At 42.9% G+C, this 22,778-nt stretch overlaps 1 protein-coding gene across 1 annotated transcript in view; it reads left to right on the plus strand.

Annotated features, from left to right (window-relative positions):
• The first annotated feature begins 819 nt into the window (after positions 1 to 819).
• The window catches only part of LOC104686357 (amine oxidase [flavin-containing] A-like), a 34,139-nt gene continuing 12,180 nt past the window's right edge, over positions 820 to 22,778 (plus strand). Inside the window, exons 1-5 of the mRNA XM_039552463.1 lie at positions 820 to 948; positions 11,043 to 11,137; positions 12,432 to 12,569; positions 19,642 to 19,746; positions 20,981 to 21,072. Of these exons, the coding sequence (XP_039408397.1) occupies positions 903 to 948; positions 11,043 to 11,137; positions 12,432 to 12,569; positions 19,642 to 19,746; positions 20,981 to 21,072 (476 nt within the window). The 5' untranslated portion in view covers positions 820 to 902. The remainder of the gene's footprint in view (positions 949 to 11,042; positions 11,138 to 12,431; positions 12,570 to 19,641; positions 19,747 to 20,980; positions 21,073 to 22,778) is intronic.

Here is a 22,778-nt window from a genome sequence, read left to right on the forward strand (position 1 = left end):
TAGAAGAGAAAACCAACTCATTTCCAAGAACACCAGCTAAAAAGTACTGCAGTCTCATTGGATTCATTGGTCGTACCCAGGCATGGAATATGATTGCAGAATTGAGCAACTGTCAGAACTTATACCAATATTTAACATGGAACACCGTTAGGATTTCCAGTAATTGTGTGAATTGTAAAGGTCTCCTGTGCTTACTTGGAAGGGGATGGACAGACTCTCTGTTTTTTCCACTCACTTCACAAAGATGACATTTACACTTTGGCAATAAGACCTGTACAAGCTGTAAAATGCATGGCAAGAAATGTCACAACCATCACTCCAGAGCAGTAATAGTAGCCAAGTATGAACAGAATTTTGAAAACTAATTATTGTTTCAGGCATTGTCTTTGGGAACATCCATCCCTGGAAAGATTAACCCTTTGTTCCCTGGCTCATGGATCCAGTACGACTTGATTCTAGTAGGAGGTGAGGCTTGCAGGCTGCCATAACCTCTGGCTCCACGGATCTCCTCCTCTCCCGCAGTCACTGCGAGTCCCTAGCACGGGGTTAAGCGAGCGCTGGCTGGTTCCTACGCCGCATCCCGCACCGGGCACGCTGCCGCCCGCCTGCCTCCATCCCTCTGGCGTGGTGCGGCTCGGAGCCGGTACTGATCGGCGCGCCGGGATGCGGCATTCCCGGTGCTCCCGAGCATCCCCCGCCCCGTCGGGCCGCACCGCCCGGGCGTGGCCAGGCGAGGCCCCGCCCCGGACAGCGCCCATTGGTGGAGACGCCGAAAGGCCACGCCCAGGGGCGGGGCCGGGGCGGGGCCGGGGCGGGCGGGACGGCGCTGTCCGAGCGCGGGGCCGGGACGGAGCCGCGGCGGTGGCCGGAGCCCGCACAGGGACAGCGTGGACAGCACAGCCATGGCAGAGAAATACGACGTGGTCGTGATCGGGGGCGGCATCTCAGGTGGGTCAGGGGGTGAACGGCGCGGCCTCCGCGCAGCCGCCGGCCTCCCCCGGGGCATCCGCCGGGAGCGCTCCCGGAGCCCGTCCTGCGACAGCGGGGCCGGGCGGTGGCGCGGGGGTGGCGATGGACAAGCGCAGTGTCGGGGCTCCGGGGGCTTCAGGTGCGCTCGGGGAAGGAAAGGGAAAAATGATCCGTGTCGCTGTGTGAGGGACAATTGCTGCTCCCTGCGCTGGTTGGTACTTGGTGCTCGTCGGGAGGGGGGCTGGAGGAAAAGTGACTTGGCGGTGCCCGCAGGTGCGGGACGAGGCAGGGATACGGGGATACGGGCTGGGATTGGTGCATGCCGAGAAAGATGGTGTTTTGACGTGGTTTTTTTAGGTTGCTCATGCAGTGGTGGCAGTTGTTTTGTTTGGAAAAATGCTGCAGAATAAACATCTGGGAATATCTGTGGGTTAGGTTCTGTTGCTGTGAGAAGCGCTGTACTAGAGACAGCCCAATTCCCCAGGTGCCATGGGCTTCTCACACTCTACTAGGCAACGCTTCCCAAAATACTCTTCAGATCTACTTTGACACCAGCAATTGCATCATGGCCCCTCATCCTTATGCTTAAAAAACCCCGTTAATTAATTATTTTTATGTTACCTAAGATGAGAATGTTGCTGCACTGGAGAAGATTAGTGTTTAGGTTGTCCATCAGGTCAGTGCTGTGTTGGCAGCTTTGGCCAGGTCTCAGTTTTCAGGCAGTCCTTACTTCACTAATGATTCAGAGAAGGTGAGTTTTGCGACTGTGTGACTTCAGTGATATTACAGCTATTATTGGTGTGGGTAAAGTTAGGTTTTATTAGTATTGTGAAGGAGTCAGAGGCTTTCCTTTGGTTAATCTGCAGTGAATTAAGGTGTGAAACAGCAAATGGTTACCATAATTACATTATTTCATTTACTAAAAGAACAGTAATTGTTTAAATAATTAATTGTGAATATGTAATTATGCAAATAATCTGTAGTAAGTATCACCAAACAGAAAGGAAGAGTCTGGACCTAGATTTCCTTACTTTTTTGTTTTACCAGATGCCTAGTAATTTTCCTGCTAGCAGGAGACATTTGGTCTTCATCCTTAGGGTTCCTGTACACAGTGTCCTTAGGGAATTACCACCTGTTCTGTGTGCAGCGGATGGCGACATCCTCTTTATATGTTTTTTAGAGCCTTGAGAAGCTCTTGTTCCCTTCAGGGTGCCTTGCTCCTCCAGGTCCCCAGCCTGTTGCAGTGTTTCAGAAAATGCTTTAAGTGTTTCTATGTGGTATCTTGCCTCACTAGTACAAAAACACTAAGTTACTTTGTAACACCTACACCTTGGACCAAAACCTGGTGTGGGGATTGAAATGGAGCCAAACAGAAAATTTCATGGTGCTCACAGTCCCTGAAAATTTGTCAGCGCATGAGGAAGACGAATAAACATGTCACAGTACTCCTGGGGTACAGGAACATTTTTCATGCCAATGGAAACCCCATGTCAGTGGCATAGAAATTGGTGTTTGCCTGTTGGGAATTAGAACAAGCATCGTTTTAAGAATGCAGCCTTTGAAAAACAGACAATAAATGCCTTATTTGGTAATTAATCCATCTTTACTCTACACTGCCGTTCATAGCTGGGGATTAAACTCTGATCAGCCTCTGGTCTGTTTTGCTTTTCTCACAGCTTCTCTTTCACTACCATTCCTTTACCAATATGCTTACACCTCACTTCTGTAAGAGGCTAGACAGTCTTAAAACTGGTCTTAAAAAAAAAAGTAATCTGTATCTAGAGTTCTGCTTCTGGTGGAATACATAGTAAATCATGTTCCCCTATGGACAGGATTTCCCCTCAACGTCTCTCTGACTCCAATCTTGACTTGCTGTTTGTATCTGTGAAATTGAGTTTGCAGTTGACTTATCTGGTGAGATTACTGTCTCCTCTCCTTCTACTGTATTTTAAATACTTACTCCCTGGTGCTTGCAAGAAAGGATAGGAGACTCTGGAATAAACTAGTTCTTTACTAGAAATACATGAAATGTGTATGAGGTATAAGCAAGGTGCTTGTTCCATTAAGTGTGAGCTTCCCAGCAGTGATGTTGTGGCTTTTAAAAATATTTGTCCTGTATTTGTGAAATGAAGCTCAAATCCTGACAGGCAGCTCTGGAGTTACCTATTCCTCAAAGCAAAGCATGGTCCTGAGAGCCAGTTTCTGACCAATGCCTAATATATTCTACTCATTCGTGCTCGTGGCCTCTGCATGCACACAGTGTGGTCATTCCAGGGACACAGGATCCACTCAGCCTGCAGGGAACTGCAGCCTAGGGATGGAGGGAGCTTCTGCAAAGAGTGCTTCACAGGGGAGAAGCCTTTGGAAGAGGAACTCTGCTTGGGTGGCTTCTACCTCTGAGATTTTCCTGCTGTACCGCATGGAATCGCACTCAAACTGTCCAGGCTGCCTCAGCAGGTGCTTTTGGTCCTCTACAGAGAGGGAGCTGCAGAGGTTGGGGTAGATTCCTCTTTTCACCTGGGCTTGCATGTTAAAAATGTGGATTGTGGCCAGTAAAAGCCCCAGGTACACATTTGTGTCACTCTTAATAGATAACATCCCCTGTAATACAGTTAATATTAATTACAGCATTTTATACCCAAGCATATTAAATAAGCTGATGCCTGAAGTAACACTTTCCCCATACCCACAGGGAGTTTTTATTTATATAGTTTGAATATTGCTCCCATTTTTTATTTATAGGGTTTTCTACTGAACTGAAGTGTTGTTTTGGACTGATTTTGACTTGATTGATTTTACTTGTGTGTTTGTTGAAACCCAGCAAGCTGATGGCACAAAATGTTTTAGGGAGGTCCTGGATGCTTGGTCACTCCTCAGGCACTGCTCATTAACAACTGAACAGCATTAAGTACTCAGAGGGTTTTGACAGAACCCTCAGATATTTCAGCTTGTCAGATCTGGAGAATGACTGCTGTAATTTCTCAAAACTTTCTAACTGACCTCACTGGGGCATATTTTCACATGGATAACAAAATGAGCTATGTTGACTCAAAAGTTATCTCCCTGCCAAATTTCAAGTTGCTGCTAGAACTTCCAAAATAGGAATAAAAAAAAAGGCATGAGCTTTCAAAATCAAAGAATATTTTTTCCCTAGACACTTAGAAATAAACAGTCAATTTTGACCAAAGTTTTCCAGCAGAAAAGAATCACAAAATAACACACCCTGAAAAACACACCCTGAAAATTCAAGCTTAAGTAGTTCCAAATTTGGAAAGGAAAAAAAAGAATGTAAGCAAAATACCTTAGCTTTTTTCATGGGAGTATATTCATGTGCCAGCCTCACCTTGCATGGAAGCCAAGTTTATCAGAAAATGGGGTGGAGAATTAATACCGTATGTCTACATAATGCAAACCAGAGAGGCAGCAGATATGGAGAAGTATGTCCAGAAACAGGGAAGTCCAAAAAATCTTGTATACAAATATCTTGGAAAAAATTTCAGCACATTGTGTTACAAGTACAAAACACCAGGGAAAAGCAGATGTAATTGAATCTTACACTTAAGATCATAATTCACTGACATAGTTCTTATTTCCACATAGAAAGATGTTTGTTCTTGTCTAGAAACAAGGAGATTGCGTGGTTTACAAAATCAAAGCTGAGATTTGCCAGCCATGTGTTGGAAACAGCACTGTTTTCTGTTGCACTTACAGAGGAGTCCAAGGGCCACAAATTGTAGGAAAAGCTGGGATGTAAAAATAGTAGTGATTAGTCCTTATATAGAAGTAAAACATATGATATATTATTAAGACTTTTTTTTTCTCTCTGAAGAAAAGCACTCTGTGTTGGCATCTCCAGCTCCACAGAGTGTGATCGACAGCCTTACCCCTCGAGCTACCTACGCCTTGGCTTGGGGCTCTTGAGTGAAAGACTGAATAATGAGGAAATGCAGATTTTCCTTGCTTGCCATCCTGGCAGCACAACTTCTGTTGTATACTGCCCTGTTTGTTTTGACAGCACGCCAAGCTGCTGGTGGGTGGTGGTGTCAGATAAACTGTCAAACACACAGTGTAAGATAGAATCAGTCTGACCTGTGTAAATCTGGAGTAGTTTGCAATAAATTTTTGTTTTCCTACTGTTACTTCTGTATTTACCTAGGATTTGACCTATAGGAATGTGATATTTGCATCATAAAATGTATTCTCTGTTTATCTCTTTGCATTCGCCCTGTGCTGGGTTCCATCTACCCGGTTCCTTCCTTCCTTCTTTCTGGATCCAACCAGAAAGCTGATAGTCAGTGGTAATATTGTCATTTAGTACCAGAGATTCCTAAGGACCATTTTTGGGGATGCAGAAATAAATAGCAATGTTTCACAGAGCTCTGGGTTCCCCATACACTGCTAGCAAGCTGACTGTCATTTTGACAAAAATTTACAGCAGGACCGAAACTGCCCGAACCCCGTACAAAGTGTAATGGATGCTTTTTACAGGGATTGCAAGTAAGCAGAAGTACCAATTTCCATTTACCTCCTTCTTCATATTGTGTTCTGCTGTTTTGCTGCTGAAGTCTTATGAGTGTTATTTGCCTCAAGAAGCAAGAGAAATAAATAGCCAAGTAGTTGGGACAGATGCCTAAAAATATCCTAACATAATGAAACCTGGCATGGGACAGGCATTATGTCTTTCCTGGGAATACCAGTGCTGATGTTGTTGGTGTCTGCAGTGATGACATTGATCATAATTTAGCACCAACGTTTTTTCACATCCTTTTTTAGTTAAAGGTCACCATTTAGCTAACAGGAATTTATTCTGCACAACACTGACTAAAAGAATTGTCAACAGTTATCAAATGTGTGTATTTACCTTGGATATTTCCATTACTAGGTGGTTTCAAACTGTCATCATTTTAACTGCTCATTTTAGTATGTAATGGGAGGGAAGATGCTGCATTTCCAACCCTGTGCTTATACTTTTTCTGCCTTTGTTTTGGGGGAGGGCACTACTTTGTGGAAGGAATGTTTGCTGCAAGAAGCTGTGGACATGAAAATTCCAGTGGGTGTGTGCGGAGGAGTGGATTCATTGTTGGGATAGAATTCCCTCTTCCTGCCCACTGTATTTCTGTTAACATTGTCCATGAGAAACTGTCTTTGTGCCCCTCAGAACAAAGCTTGCATCTATAGAAAGCATTTAGACAGTGGTGCCATTGAGACCAGTAAGTGGCTTGGTCTCATTTGGACAATGTATTCTGTAATAGAAAATATTTATTCTCTTTTGGTTAAGATCTTTGCTGAATCAAGTGGATTTTTTTCTTTTCCTAGAAGGGAAAAAAAAACCTGATGAAAAATAAATGTATTACATTTACCTGAAAATGGCAAAATGCATAAACTCAATCTCTCCCCAGTACCAGGTATTCTGCAGGAAAGGATGTGAAATAAAGTATGGCAAGATAAAACACAGTTTCTGACAAGCAGAAAGTTACTGATGTTATGGTATTAGGCAACATTGAAGTAGAAATAAATGTAGACTTATGATCCACACTGTGCATTCTTTCTGTTTTGTGTGAATTTAAGATGCTGTTACTGAATTAATAGCATTGTTTTTTTGGTTTTTTTAATATTTTCAGTGGCAATTTAAAATCTTGAAATCTTTAGTCTGTGAAAGGAAACAGTTCTTTAATTCTCAGCTTTCTGTGTGTTGTTGCCCATTAGTGCCTTCTCTGGTCAATCTGACGTAACTGAGCACATTTTTAACTGTATTTTAAAACTCAAATAAATGCTATAATGTACACAAAAATTCCAATGAAAGGGTAATCCAGGTTGCAGGAGAAGAATAAAGAGGTGAGGAAGGGAGATTTTCCCTATGGTCATGGCAGAAATGTTTTGCATCTCTCATTGACAGGTTCATTTTTACTTGCCAAAGGGATTTCTAGCTGGAAAAATGAGAGCTGATTCTAAGGTGGTCGTTGCCAGGTTTAATTACTCAATTGTGTTTAGAAAAAAGTTAGGTTTTCCATCAGTGAAACAGTAAAAATAATCTCAGCATTAGAATGCCATTACATTGGAACTTTAATAATGATATATTGCCCATTCTGTTATTTTACTGACGTGTATTAGAATAATGAGCAAAATAAGTCTTGAAGTTATTTCCCCACTTAAGATAAGAAAAATTTAGGGATTTTGCAGGAAGATTTTTCCCCATTTCCTCAATTAAAGCCTGCTAGAACACTACAGTAATGAGTTAATCATCTTTCTCACAATGTAGCTGTCGCATGCCATGTACAGTAGGGTAGGTTAGCAAGGATTTTATGAAGGAATGTTGTGGACTTACAGAGCCTAGATTTTGAAAACTCTATACTGTTGGTATAGAATCACTAGCACATTCCCAATAAAGTAACTTTTTAAAAACTGTGTTTGTGCCATAGAACTCAAAGCTGCTCATAAGCCCTGTATCAACCCCAGAAGTGAGGAGACTTGGAATTATTCTCATAAATCTACCCTTGTAAATACTTCCCTACAAAATGGAGAACCATTTTCCACATTACAGGACTCCTCTGAGATTCAAGGTTGAGTCTCTTAAGTCCCGCTGTTGTTCACTGCCTGTGGAGTTGAACGTTTCTTTCCTATGAGGTAGAGATGGGCTTTGTTTTATTACAAAACTTAGTATTGTTCAGCATCCTTATGTCAGTCATGGAGTGTGTCTTGTAGTCTGCAGGCTGGCATCAATTCACCTTAGTTTCTTTTAATTTTTTTAATTTTTTTTTTTTTTTTTTTTTTTTACTGTATATCCAGTGTTTTGATGAACTTCAAAGTGCTTTGCTTGTGGTAGGATTATGCCAATTTTCTGGCATGAAAGCAGCCGTGGTCGGATCTGTAGCAGCAGCAATTCTGAGTCCTTAATAGCACTGCAAAATCAATAGGAACAGAGCTTTCCTGCATGGTGTCTTCAGAGGAGGGGAGCTGCTTGTGAGATTTCCATAGAAACCCTTGTGGAGGATGTCTCACCTTGTTTGTTCTCATTTAACAATAAGTGAATTTCTACAGCCAGATACTGCCAATGAGGCATGGTTTTGGCAGGCTCCTTCCATCTTGCTGAGGCAAGTAGTGTATTTCTAATTCATGGAATTGGGGGGCTGTCTGGAAGGAGTGTGGCCAGTGATTCGGGGTGGTTTCCAGCTTTATCTCAAGGCTACACTTGGAGGAGGTGGAGGCGACGCAGCCACAGGCTCAGCTGTGACAGGAGTGCCTGCACTCCAGTCACACCAACAGACCCTGGAGTGCTTTAATTGCCTGGTCTGAGCACTGAGCCCAGTGCTCCATTTGGCCTGGAACAGTGTGCCTGTAAGGAATGGTTTGGGTTGGAAGGGACATTAAAGCTCATTTCGTTCTACCCCCTGCCACAGGCAGGGACACTTCCCACTAGACCAGGTTGCTCAAAGCCCCAACCAACCTGGGCTTGAACACCCAAGGAGGGAACATCCACCACTTCTTCCCTGCTCCTTGGCACTTCCTGAAGTTCATGAGGTCCTCTGGGATGGAGATGTTGTAGAGGAAGTGAGAGGAACAGAACAGCTCCCCTCCATGCAGCCTGAGGGGAGCTGAGCAGGCAGGGATGAGGCAAAGAGCAGGAAAGGAGAAGGTCTCATTCCTTCCTCTGTCATTCTCATCCCATCAATCAAATCGTCACTCTCTGGTGTCCAGTACCACAATACTGGAACAGCAACAAAAGTCTTGAAAATTCAAGTTATGGAGAAGATGAAAGGTAAATATGCAGTCAGTCTAGAGGTTAATTGTGTATAAATGAGGCTTCATGACCTGTGGGGTGCTTCAGCCAAACCTGTGGAAGCACCTGGACCTGGTGCACTTCAGTCTCACCAGGATGGAGCTAAAGAGGTGGGTCCAGCAGGCAGCTGCACAGAGATGCTCTGTGTGGGTGTTGTTCCTAGTCCTCTGTTTTGAAAGAAAATAGTTTCCATGCTTTAAGCAAATAAATGTGTAGTAATAATCTTAAATCAACATGTTTTATATTGGTTTTACTTGTGAGTCATGCCCTCTCCCGGTTCCCAGTAAGCCATTGCTGTCCCAGTGTATTTCTTGCTCTCTCCCAGTCTGTGAAACCCCAAAGCCTTTTTCCTTTTTTGGACCAGTGACTAAGGTGACCCTTGGGTCAACAATAATGAAACTTAACCTGTAATTCTGCAGTACAAGTACAGTTTAACAGGCAAACAGGTTAGAGAACCTCGGCCACATTACAACACGTTCTTCATCTCTTAGCATCCCTTCTTTATTGGGATATATCCCATAATTAAGCTATAATCCAGTAGTAGGCTTAACTTCCAACTCAGTCCAACGAAACCATTATTCTTCCTATAACTTCCTGTACCTGTGGTGGTAATAGAGCTGTTGTATTCAGCATGAAATTATGGTCTTAGGCACCAAAGATTTGCATTTAATTTTTTTTCATGCCTAGGCTTTACTTTTTGTGGCTCCATGTTCAATTTTTTCAAGGCATGTATATCTACAGTAAACCTTCTTACAAAAGAATTACCCACTCATGCCTGAGTGTCCAGTGGTATTTATACAGAATAAAGAATTCAGTCTTTTATTTTATGCATGTAGGATATCCACTATTTTGCAACAAAATCTGCTGTATATTTTGAAATCTCATTTTTCTGCATAGAAAAAATTGCGTATTTGTAAGAAAATATTGCAGTTTGTCTTTTCAGCATCATAGATTTGTGTCTTCTGTGTTTATGTTGGGGAGGAAGAGAACACCATCACTTAATGGATTAAAGAATTAGCTAGAAAAAAATTGTTTCTCGGGTTTCATGGAGGAAAAAATTATCACTGAAATAAATTAGATCAATTTATAAGACATCCACTCCACTGAAAAATGGCTTGCAATTAAAAAAATTAGAATATTAAATAGATGGAAGAACTAAGTATACTTCTGCTCCAGCAGCAATCTTAAGAATATGGTGCAAGGATGTAAAGTTATTTTTAATGACTATGAAAATTATATATATAATTTTTGCCTGTGTAAGACATTTGAACTTCCTCAGCTCAAGTGAGCAGTGAATGGTGTTCCACTTCCCCATTAAAAGGTTGTAGCACAGAAGTTTATGGTCAATTCTGTATTGTCCTTAGAGTAAAGGAGTACATTTAACTCTTCCCAGAATGATTCCTCTCCCCTGGTCTTTTCAGACATGCTTTGTTTGTAGGCTCACAAACAGTTGATTTTAATCACATTTCAGGGTAGTGTAATAAACAGGAGGGTAATGTTGTTACCGCTGCCTGCGGGGTATCTTGGAAGTTCTGATCAATAAGGCTGCCTTTCGTGTACTTAAGGAGGGGAAACAACTCCAAAGAAACAATGCTTCAGTGCCAAATTGGCCTGCAGGGCAGTGGGATAATCTGATTTCACCAACTCATGATTGCTTTTTACAATTTCAGCTCGCATATGTCAAGAGCAAAGAGGTCTCCTGTCCTATTGAATTTTCAGTTGTCTCTGGTGGCTCCATCGCAAAGTCCCATAATTAGATGATTTTTGCTGAGACCATAATTCCTTTTATAAAGTATCTACATACAGCCTGTTTGATTGTCATGGTCAGACTCCCTTGCTGAAAATGAATCCTGACAGTGAGGCAGACTTTCCTTCTGCATGTGGATGAGGACAAGGGACAGCAGTGGAGCAGAGAGTTTGATGTGTGACATTATTGATGTCACTGTAGTGCTGCAAGTCCCCTAAGCTGGGTGCTGCCTTTCCACAGGCTGCACAAATGAAGAGTAAGATGTGTGTCTGTCTCTTAATAATAGAGGTTTTTCGAGTTTTAAAAGGCCAAAATGCAGCCCAAGGAGGAAACTTCAGTCTGTGAATGCTGTGAGTGGTTCTGCCATGCAACTAAGCAGCAGCCACATGATTTCTGTGGGGAGATACCATGAAAAATTCCTAACTTCTCTCAGGGATTTTTGAGAACAGTCTATTGAAATCTCTGGCCTTGAAGCTTTGGTTCAGTTTTTAACCATTAATGTGGCTGATGCTGCCACTTGCTTTAACTCACTTTCTCTTTTTTTGGTAGGTTTGTCAGCTGCCAAATTGCTGTCTGAGGCTGGGGTCAGCGTGGTGGTCCTTGAGGCCCGGGACAGAGTTGGAGGAAGGACATTCACCATCAGGGTAAGTGCTTCATGAGACGTGGACTCTCACTTGTGCTGGTCTAGGATGTGACAAATGTCACTCCTATTGTTTTGAGCCAGGCAACTACAGCTTCAACTCAGTCCCTCAGAAGCTGACAGAACAACTAATCCAAAAGTCATCAGTCAGCATGAGTTCACCAAGAGGAATTCATGCTTGGCCAACCTGACAGCCTTCTAAGGTGCAATGACTGGCTTGGTAGATGAGGGAAAAATGAATATTGTCTACCTAAACTTCAGTAATTCAACAGTGTGTTGAAAACCATCATCTGGAACCATGAGTGTCAGAGCATTTCCCCTCTCTTTCCCATCTCCCTTTGCATACTGTAACAGGCATGATAACTTAGAGCCCTGTAAGAAGCAGCCTGAGCAGGACCAGACATGATTATGGCTCAGACATATGTTTTAAAATGTCTTAAAATTATCTGAAATAACACTCCTGCTTCTAAAAATGAGCTGCATCTCGATTGCCATTAGAAAAAAAAATGAAAGAAATGAAGAGTCACTTGTGGCACAGGGTAATGTAGCCCAGACATTACCTCTGCTTCCCACCCTGGAAGTGAGGGAGGTGTAAATTAAGTCAGGTGCCATTGCTGGAGAGCCAGAGATAAACTGTGGTGTTCCAGCAGAAATCATTGTGTGTGAAACATGGAGCATAAACACCATCCTTCTGTGACACTGAGAATGCCAGGCTTAAAATACTCACTATAAACAGTGTTAAAAAGAGTTACTGTCTTGGGACATCAGCCTGCTGTAATAGTGTGCATCCCTGAGGCCTTCTGCTTCCTTCCCACCTCCCAAGTGAGTGTGGTGCTGGTCTGAGGGGTGCATTGAGCACCTTGCATGGCAGGCGTGGCTGGGGGTCACTGCCCAGAGAGCAGCAGGCTGGAGCCAAGGAGTGCAGTGCTGGAAAGGAGATTAATCTCCTGGTAAACTGCAGTGCAGTGCAGTGCTCAGCGCCTGCAGCATTAAGTCTGAGCAGGTATCTAGGAGAGCAAACAAGCCTGGGTGCTGGAGATGGTTTCAGCTGCAGAAATGTTTTGCAATGACAAGAAAAGTAATGTGAATTTCTTGAACATCTCCAGGGGTGGTGAATCCACCACCTCCCTGGGCAGCCCATTCCAATGCTTGACAACCTTTTCCATTAACAAATTCCTCCTGAATATCATACACATACATTCCATAGACATGCAGTATGGAATAATTCTTTCTGCTTCTAGATGTTTGTTCTGAGGAGCTTCCTGCACAGCTTCTGATTCCTGCATTCTCTTTGACAGAACGATAAAGTGAATTATGTAGATGTTGGTGGATCATATGTGGGACCTACCCAAAACCGGATTCTCCGACTGGCAAAAGAGCTGGGTGTGGAGACCTATAAAGTGCATGTCGAGGGCCATATGTTCCATCATAAGGGGGTAAGTATTGCCTTTCCATGCTGAGGTACCCAAAGGTAGCACTGAAATTTGGAAATTACTGACAGTCATCAAGAGGGTTTCATTTAAAACTCATCCTTAGTAATCCAGAAAGCACCTGCTTGAAGTGTTGTTATTCTGTTTTAACTCACCGGGAGTGGGACAAATGGTTCTTACTTCCTTTCTAAGTGTTCAGAAAGTGTAACTGACAGCAGCTAAAAAATTTGGGATGCATTTGGCACATTGTCTTTGAACATACCCTCCAAAGAAATTTTGCCTCAAATTCAGGAAGTACTTGTTCTGAAATAAAAGCCAAATTTAAATTTAAAAAGTAATAGTATTGATGGATAGTATTGACTAATGATACTGGACAACAGTGTCACGGAACTAGCCTGAGAGTAGGAGAATATATTTGCCCTGTGTAACTAGATTCACATGAGATCTCTCCCTGTCCTGTAGTGTAGGATTTATCTTACTTCCAAATGGATGTCTGGAAGTTAATCTTTTAATCTGGGACTCTGAGGTGCCCTCTCTAGCTAATGGTGACACACAAGCCCTTCCCAAGAGTCACCAAAAGTTTCACCTCTGAGATGTGGGGCAGCAGGAGTCCAGGTGGCCACTCTTGAGCAGGTACTGGTGTGGCTAAAGTGAAACTGTCTTCAGAGCAGATTTCCAGCCCTTGTCCCAGATCTTTAGCCCACTCATTTTTTTGCACAGGTCCTACTACTGCCAAAACCAGTGCAGGGTGAGACCAGCAGGGAGAAGGACAAAGAAAGGGCTAAGATTCATAGGTATGAGATGTGACTGTCTGTATCCATAATTCAAACTATTTTACTTTGCAAAGACCATCACTTCCATTTATTTAATTTTTTTTCTTTTTTTTTCTATAATATTCTTTAGTTCTGGTACTTAACAGACTCTGGTAGAACCAGACTTGAAGCCTCATACTCAGTATGAGTCAGAGTTGACATACTTGATGAAGGCAAGCCAGCCTATGTGATGGATCCTTAATTGGTTTCATTTCTATTACCTTCCCACTTTTTCTCCTAAGAATTAGAGCGATGTGTTCACACTGCAGAGTTTTACCATCTGGTTCTGCAAGCACCCCTTATTGGGCAAATTGATGCCATGCTCATAAAATAGGCACATCTTAAATAATTGCACAGCCACTCCATAATACTAAAAAAGTTATTTGTCACCTCCTCATGCAAAACTGATGTTATTCTACAGCAAGAGGGATGGGCTGGTTTGTACCAGCAGAATGTTTGTCCCACTCTAATTTAAGCTCAGGCATGAATCTCTCAGCATCCTAAAAGGCACTTATCTTCTTTATGTTAAATAAAAGGCTCTAATGGGTTACATTACTTTGAGCCCTTAATCCATTTTGACACCAAAGCTGCAGCTGTTTATTGTCCCACGTTGCATTATGCACGTCCCTGCTAATGACCATGTAATTTTGGAAGTTTTCTTTGAAGTGGAAGCATGTTTCTAAGCAAGAGGCAGCATTATGAGCTATTCAGCTGGATCACAGGCTGTGGATCAGTTCTGGGTTTGTCATCGTGGTCCTGCTGAGCTAATCAGGGTCCCAAGGGAGCTGTAGTTGTTGGAGCAGGGTGACAGCAAAGGGGCTTTAAGGTCTCCCAGATTAAAGCACTGGATGAATAATAATGATGCTTTTCTTCATGTAGGTCTCAATTCTCCCACATTCTCTTCCCACTCTTTGAATTACAGCTTTTTCTTCCTTTTTTTTCCCCTAAGGTTTTGTACTTCCCCTTTCTTTTCCCTTGAGACATTGTGCAGTCACCGTACCTTTTGATTTAGGGATGTGTTGTTGAACCCTCTCTTACACCCCACTTCTAGAGGAAGCTTATTGAACTCCATCTGTGCAGTCCTGGCTGTTGGCCGGGCTGGTCAGTGTGCAGGGCTCTTTTACCTGCCTCTCTTTTACCTGCCTGCTGCACACTGTTCCCAGGCTGGAGGGTGAGGTGCAAGTAGGGGTTTGTGCTCTCCCAGCTGTAGATGCACCCCTCGTATTCATTAAAGATGCTCCAGGAACACAAGCACTTGTGGTATTTCCTAAATGACAGAAAATGTTAGCAAAGACATTATTTGGTATTAAAGGATCATATCCACCAAAAATTAAATATTAATCTGAAAGATGGATGTTTTCAGCTTCTTGGGCTAAAACACCATCAGCCATGGGCCAGCTGCTGCCTTTCAGGTTTGAATGGTCTGACTAAAACTTCTCCCCTTGTGTCTCAGCTGTTGTTGCTGTCAGCTGGTGGCTGTCCAGGAATGTGTAGCCAGGGCCAGACGGGAAGGTCTCCTCCCAAGAGCTTTCTCCAAAGTCTGCAATGTTGTGTGGTTTTGTCAGAGGTGAGAGGAAGTGTTTTGAGCAGTGACTAAGCACAGCTTTAGATGTGTTTGTGACAGTACTACTCTGTATGTAATATCCAGCACCCTTGGATTACGAGATTTTTGGTCTTTTGTTTGCCATAACAATCGGTTCAGTTTGGCTTTTTCTGAAGATTTCCAGGATACTGCTTTGATTGAGTTAGGAGAAAGTGGGAAAATGGTTTATCCGAGCAGCGGATGCAGCCAAGGGAAAGTGAAAATCCCCAGAGGGATTTAATGAGCTTCTTTTCTCTGACAGGAATTTTTCCCATATGCATGTGGAAAAATTCCATGTACTGCAAGCTTTGATAACCAAGTTGCTTCATTGGTGCAGGTTTCCTTTGTAGTTACAGTTTATTTGAGAATCCAAATATGTAACCATTGTTTATCTTTTTTTTTTTGTTTGTTTGTTCTCTCCCATCGGTTAGCATGGTAACATGGACTCCTTTGGTGTCAATCAGGAATTTTTTTGGCATCCTGTCCTTGTAAATCTGTAACTTGAAACTGTAGTGTTTATTATGAGCCCCAGACTTTCTTTCCAGCTAAATTTCTCTGTGGCTACTGTCCCATAGTTCAGTAAGAATGCTTTCGAACTGAGAAAGGGCAGATGTGCTGGAGTTCTCCCTTCCCTGAGCTGGCAGACAGCTTTTTGTTTTTACAGAGGTCCATGAAGCTCTGTGCTGTTTTCACCCTTTTAATAGAAGACCCTAGAAAGTAAAGGCTTTGGGCCTTGGTGTGGTATTAGCCTTCTCACATAACTCTACTCCTCCAATATCTGGCAGCAGCACACAGCCCCGGGATATATAATATTACTTAATAAGGAATTACGATTTTCAGAGCGAGGGAACACTTGACAAAATATGAGCATTTCTATACAATGCTTTACATTTGCCATCTAGTCTTTTCTTTCCTCCATCCTGCCTTAAGATGAAGAGCTCAGGGTGCAGCAGGTGGGTCTGTGACTAAGACTGCACATCACAATAAACTTGTTCAGACACAGGAGTCAGACAGTCCCAGGCACTGCAGTGCTCCCAGGGCTAGACCTGCTGGAGGAGGTGGTGATCAGGGAAGGACACTCACCCGAGGAATCACACCACGGGGAGCTGCTGCTCTGTGTGTGCTGTGCACAGCCCCAGGCAATAACAACCCCTGCTCTGGGGCATGGGGGATGCTCCCCCTGTGCTTCCTGATGTGTGCCCTGTCCCTGGCACAGCAGGCAGGAGACAGACTTGCCTTTCTCAAGACTGGCAAAATCATTTTCTCCTCTGGCACAATGTGAAACTTGGGGTGGTGTCACGGCTTGAGGTTAATTCCTGTAGTTTTGGCATAGCCCTGAGCAGGGAAGGGACCTTGCAGAGCTCGTTTCTCACTGCCTTCTTTCTAACCACTGAAGGATGGTGCTTGAGGATCTTGTTTTCTTTGGATTGGTGTGGGGTAACTAGTGCAAGCAGGCAGCAGAACTCAGATCTGAGGTCTGCAGGAAACCACTTTACACACTAGGAAATGAGAAAAAGGGTTGGATAAACTCTGTGGGTCAGTCAAGCAGCCCTGTGTTAGCATGGGAACAAAGCCAGTAGGTTATTTGCCTTTCAGTTAAGAAAACAGTAGTTCTGAAAAGAATGTGTCCAGAACACTATAAACTTGTTTAAAAATGGAATATTGCAAGACCTTGCCTGTTTGCAGTGAGCTCCTCTGTGAAACATGCAGCCAGAGCTCCTCTGCCTAGCAGGGAGACAATATTAAAACCAAATTAATAACTCACCCAGCCCCAGCTCACTCGAGCTAGATTTACTCCCTGCCGTGGAGATACTTGTGCCAGAGAGAAAGCTGGAGAACTGATGTGTCTCAGGCTGTTGGGCTCACTCTCCCTGGTGGGAAATGGGAATTTCTTTCCTGGAATTTGCTGGAGTTGGGCTTTCCTCTGACCTCATGTCAGATAGGTACAGCCCCGCCACACAAGGGGTCACTGTGTCTGTGAACCATTTCAGTCTCTCTGAATTCAGTCTTAGCCTCTTCCAGGTCTGTTGGCACTGCTGTCTTTTTGCAGCTTTTCCTGCCACTGGACTCCAGTCTTACTGAAGTTCTGGGGTTTTTTGCATGCAGAAGAGAGCAATAAGTAACACAACTTTAGGCTTTTTAAATTATCAGTTGGCATTTCATAGTTCTCAGGGGATAAAATACATTTTCTCATTGATCTCTCTGGGCTATGCCATTGACCAAAGATGTTTTAAGCTAAGTAAGCTAAGGATAGGAGAGCTCTTTGCAAGTTACATCACTCTGTACAAGCACAGTCACTTATCAAAAAGACTTTTGAAAAGAGGTGTCACTGAACAGTGAAAAACTGGGAACTTTTTGCTGCCACTCCTGATTGGACACAGGCTTATCTTTTCCCTTTGCCCCCTTGCAGTATTTCCTGACAGAACTACAGTAATAACTTCTCCTCACCTGGATTTGGGTGGTCTGACAGCATTGCACCTCATCTCTGCTGCAGGGCAGAATTATTGCTGTTAAAGCACGTCAAGGAAGGAATGTGGATGGCACCTGTGTTCCTAACCAGAATGAAAAGCCTAGCAATATATGAATTTTGAGAAGCAGTGTTTGATGATCTTTTAGAAAAGCAAAATGTTGTGCAATAAGAATAAAATGATTAGTAGTATGTTACTGCTTGGTATCAGTATTTCCCAGTTTGATGCAGCATCAGTTTACGACAGTAAAAGCTGCAGTATGCAGTATATCTCTTTGCATGCATTGTTTGGCCTTCTTTTCTGTGGCTGAACACAGTGCTCTGGCCTGCCAGTGAGAATTTGTCCTCAAGGGAAAGGAAGAGCCAGTGTCATTTGGAGGATTCCCCTGCTGGTAGTTCACAGGAGCATTTATTCTGCTCTTGCCATGGCAGAAATGTTTTGCATGCACGTGTGCACCTGGAGAAAGCTGGAGCACCCACCACCCTCCTTTAGTGTAACTCTCTGGAAAAGAACAAAATGGGGATAAAAGAGAAAGAAGTATGTGGTACACAAGACTGAGATTACATACCCAGAAATCCAGAGGTAACCAACCACCTCCTGGTGACTTGAAAGCACAACATTTACTGGAAATTTAAAAAAACCCCCGAAAACCTTAAACATGTGGATCTCAAGCTGAACTAAGGCTGAGATCACAACCTGATGCTTTGCTTGGCCCAGAGGAGAAATTATTGGGTCTGGATGGAACAGGAGAGTGGCTTTGCTGCTGCCCTCACTGAAGATGGTGAGGAGGAACAGCACAGAGTGACCTGATGGATGTCAGAGCTGGGGCACCCCTGCAGCCCTGCTCTGAGGAGTGAGGACCACGCAGTGTCAGCCAAGTCTTGCTGTGGTCCCTTACCCACCACATACATTTGCCTCCCCTACTGTACCTGTCCTGGGGCGGACAAGTGTTGACCAAAGCGTAGGAATTTCAGTATTTTACTGCTTTTGCCAAGTGTGAAAGCTCACTATGATCTCTGAGTTTCATCTTGCACCTTTTATCTTTGTTATGATCTTTGCAGAGAAAAATGTTCTGCAGAATATCAAAAACCCATATGTGTTTACAAACAAATACACAAATACCAGTGGGAAAGATCAGTAAATTCTCTCTCATGAAGTGTGAGAAGGGTGTGTTTGGCTCCTGGTTTGTGTCCTCTGTCTCTGGGTCCCCATCTCCTGTATTTGAAGCACTTCAGCCTCTCTTTTGGTCTGTGGCTCCCACCTGCCAGGTGTGATGGGCTGGCACAGGGTCCATGGCACTGAAAAGCTTTAGCACCCCAGCTCCTATCTGTCATGGTCAGTGTGTTCCCTGCATCCTCACACAAACTTCTGACACATCTGGAAGGGCAAACAACAGAGAGGTCTGATGAGAAATTCACCACTGGCTTACATGGGGGAAGGTTCAAAGCAATTTAGTAAGAGAAAATTTTACCTGCTCATCCGGTCCTCTTTCAGATTAAAGTTATCACAAAGAAGCAGCTGCTGCCAGATTGTTTCTCTTATCATTATATCACAGGATTATCTGAAACAGTCAGTTTCAGATAATAACAGCTGCAGCCACTGCTGCAGCTCAGTGTCATACACGTTGTAAGTACTGACACCATTTTTGCAAGTGTACAGTATTTTTCTTCCTGCAGCCAAAAACTTCCTTTTCAGATTTTTTTATAGGCTAGGTTTCTTCCATGGAATAATAAAGTGAGATGTACCATAAAGGTGCTTAAATAGTTTGAAATGCATGCAATTATAGACCCATGCCAACTTCAGGATGCACATTTCAGCAGACAGGCAAATAGTAGATTCATTTAAATGTAATAATGGAGGATGCTTAGGAACAAGAAATATTACCTCTTTGGCCATGGCTTCGGTCTCCTTAGCCCAGAATTTGACAACCTGCTCAGAACAAATGTACCTTTCCCCATCCTGTCAGAATAATAAATATAAAAAGTTGATATTGTCCCTTTTAATGTCAGTCCAGCTGTTTTTATCCCTCCTGCTTAGCTACATGCATTTCATTGCTTGCATGCATATGCAGGAAAAAAAAAAGAAAACACCTAAAACCCAGCCAGGTCTTTTGTGGCAAAAGGCCAGCCATGTGATGACTGAGAATTTTGTGTTCTTGAGTAGTGAAGATATGCTGGGTTGTATTTCAGTTGCTTTTGTTTTTATGTGCATTTCAGGGAAAGTCACGAAATTTCACAGGAATTTGCCCTTCAACATGGAATCCCTTGGTTTATCTGGATTACAATAACTTCTGGAGAACCATGGACAAGATGGGAAAAGAGGTAGGCTGTGAAAATTCTGTGTTTCCTACAATGCTCATGTCACCATGAATAAATCAGGTTTGGTTTTGTTTTGTTTTGTTTCTGGCAGGGCTTTTTATTCCTTCTTTAATACAAAAAAAACCCCTCAACAGCAAAACAAAACAGAAAGGAAGCATTCATCAGGAAAGATTCCTATATTGCCCAGGAACTGTCAGAAGTAAAAGGTCCTCCTCACTGAAGGAGGGTGGACTAGATGACTTTTAAAGGTCCCTTCCCACCCAAACTATTTTATGATTCTGTGAGAGAAGACAAAAAGGTCTGGAGGTGTCTAAGATATCTGAAAAAAGTGAGGTTGAACTCAGTGTATATATATTTTCTCATGACAGGGAAAACCATTCCATGAGCTAGGGGATTAGAAGGAGTTTTTTTCCCTTCCCTTGTGACAGCATTTTGAGTAAAGATGATTCCTTTTTTTGTAGCTGCCTAAGCTGAGCTCCAGTTTGACTTCAAAGTAACTTTTTTTTTTTAATTCAGAATATAAGCAGTACAGCTGCAGCCCCTGGAGCATTATACTGTCTTTCAAATGTTCATCAGTTGCCATATAATCTAGCAACAAACCAAGGGCTTTACCTTACCAGAACCTTCAAGCATAACTCACTGTACTCCTGCAAATTTTATTGGTTTCATGCAGTTTTGCAGAATCAAATTTGTGTATGATACTACACTTTTTTTTTTTTTTCCAAATAGTACATTTTTTAAAGATTTAGGGATTTGGTAGTGTCCTCCACATGTTACTTACATGCAAAAAATTGTTATTAAGAATTTAACTGCCTAAAAATATTTCAGTGGTATCTAGACTTTTTTTTCACTCTGCAGTTAGCAGAGAGACATGGGTACCTTTGGATACCCATCTTGGAACTGACTGAAAAAAGAACTTTCCCCTCAACTTTTAGAGGACACCAAGACAACTAAATTGCAATCACTTCTGGACAACTAAAAGCCAGATGAGTCCCAACACAAGGATATAGTTCATTGGTCAGACATAGACAGATTTAGTGGTCATGGTACAATTCATGCTGAGATGTGTGAATGGAAACTATTCCATTTAGTGAATTTGTTCCAAATTTATATCCATGTGCAGCAGACAAAATAACTCCTGGCCAACATATCAATTAAGTCTGTGCTAGTAACTAGCTATGACCAGGCAATGGTGAAGTATTGAATCATTTATTGAGTATTTCACCTCTGTCTCCAGATTCCTGTTGATGCACCATGGGATGCTCCACATGCTGAAGAATGGGACAAAATGACCATGAAAGAGCTGATAAATAAGATTTGCTGGACCAAGTACGTAAATCTTTATCTGCTTTGAAATTCCAGCTGTGGAATTATAGTGGCTTTTTGGCAGATTCTGGGGTACAGCTGAGTACAGGTGCTGAGAGATCAGGAGGTGTTCGAGATGGGGTTTGGTTAGCTGGCAGGTGGCATCAAAGGTGCTGGGGGAGCCTGGGGTTTGCTTCAGCAGGTCCCTGCACACAGCAGTGGTGGTGTGGGCTCTTCCCACCATCCTTTCACTTCAAACCATTGCACTCCAGCCAACTCTTTGCCCTGCAGGATAGTTTCCTAGGAGACACTGGCAGTCAGGCCCTCGAGGAGGATGTAATCTGCCCTTCCAGATTCCAGGGCTGCAATTCTGCTGTTTGCCTTACTCCTCTCAGGATCTTAAACTCCACAGTCTCATGGCCACTGCAGCCTAGGCTGCCCTTCACCTTTGCATCATCCCACAGGTCCTCCTTGTTTATGAGCGGCAGATCCAACAGAGCATCAACAATAGTTGGTAGGAAGAGGGCTGAAGGTCTATAAAATGACCAGTGTGTTCTCTGTGAGGGACCACACTGTACAAATAAAAAAAGGAGCAATGTTCAATACATTGAGGTGATGACCACTGGAAATTCTGTTTCCTTCCTTTCTCTTTTCAGTCATTTCTCCTTATAAGGCAAAGAGAAGTGTGATTGTATGAGCACTCATGTCCCCGCTTGCTGTGCCAGCCCCTGTGCTGTTCTCTAACACTCTCCTCCCTCCTATTCAGTGTCTTTTATTTGTGTGGCTGTGCTCTGTTTGCCCTTTCATTCTGAGTGCAGTTTAGTGCTGTGTCTGCGGCTTTCTGACCAAAACTTTTCATTTTAAATTCGTTTTTATGACTTAGGTCTTGCTCCAGCTCCATGGGATCTGCTGTACAGCCATTTGGACTTGCTCGAGCTCTCTGTGGCATTGGAGTTTCCTTTGCAATTAGCTTTATGAGCCTTTTGCCTGCAAACTCAGTTACTTTGGACTACTGTTGCAAGTGCACTGATTCTTCCTCTTCTACTTTTACTGCTTCTCTTAGTCATGGAGCTGGTGGAGTATAAGCAGGACTGGGTTTATAGTGATCCCTCCTTTAACAGACTTCTCTGCAAGGCAGCTTCTACTGCCAATGGTGTTGTCAGTAAAACATCCAGTTTTAATGGATGTTCTCAGCTGAAACGCATTCAAAAACTCAGTAAAAACCCATTTTAGATCTTCAAGCCAAGCCACATTTTTCTACACACAGTTAAAAACCAGTGCTTAAACAGACAAGCTCTTCCACAGGGTTTTCTGTATGACTGAGGCCAAGATTACAAAAGAAGGTTGGTTTGTCCTGTGTCACAGATCAGCATCTACTGATCCTGGAGACTTTTTTCACATTTCTCAGGCCTGAACCTGCTGCAGCTGTTTAGTGTCTTGGTGCTCTCAGGATTGTCACGGAGTTCTTGTGTGCAGGCTGTTTTCGTATCCTGGCTAATGAAATAGGGGTAAATGGACTTCATACTTAGGGAAATGAGGTTATAAAAGTTTATGTTACATATTTTAGCCCAGATAACTTGCAAAGTTCCTTCCTTTAGCAGAGGATTATAAAATCATGTTGTTTCATGGAGCTTCATCCAAGTCAAAGTCCTTTTACCTTCTTTGAAAATAATCTCAATTTCCTTAGCAATTTGTAGCCACAAATTAAAGAAATGTGAATATCGAGATCT

Source organism: Corvus cornix, chromosome 1 (genome assembly GCF_000738735.6).
Source record: "Corvus cornix cornix isolate S_Up_H32 chromosome 1, ASM73873v5, whole genome shotgun sequence".
NCBI lineage: Eukaryota > Metazoa > Chordata > Aves > Passeriformes > Corvidae > Corvus > Corvus cornix.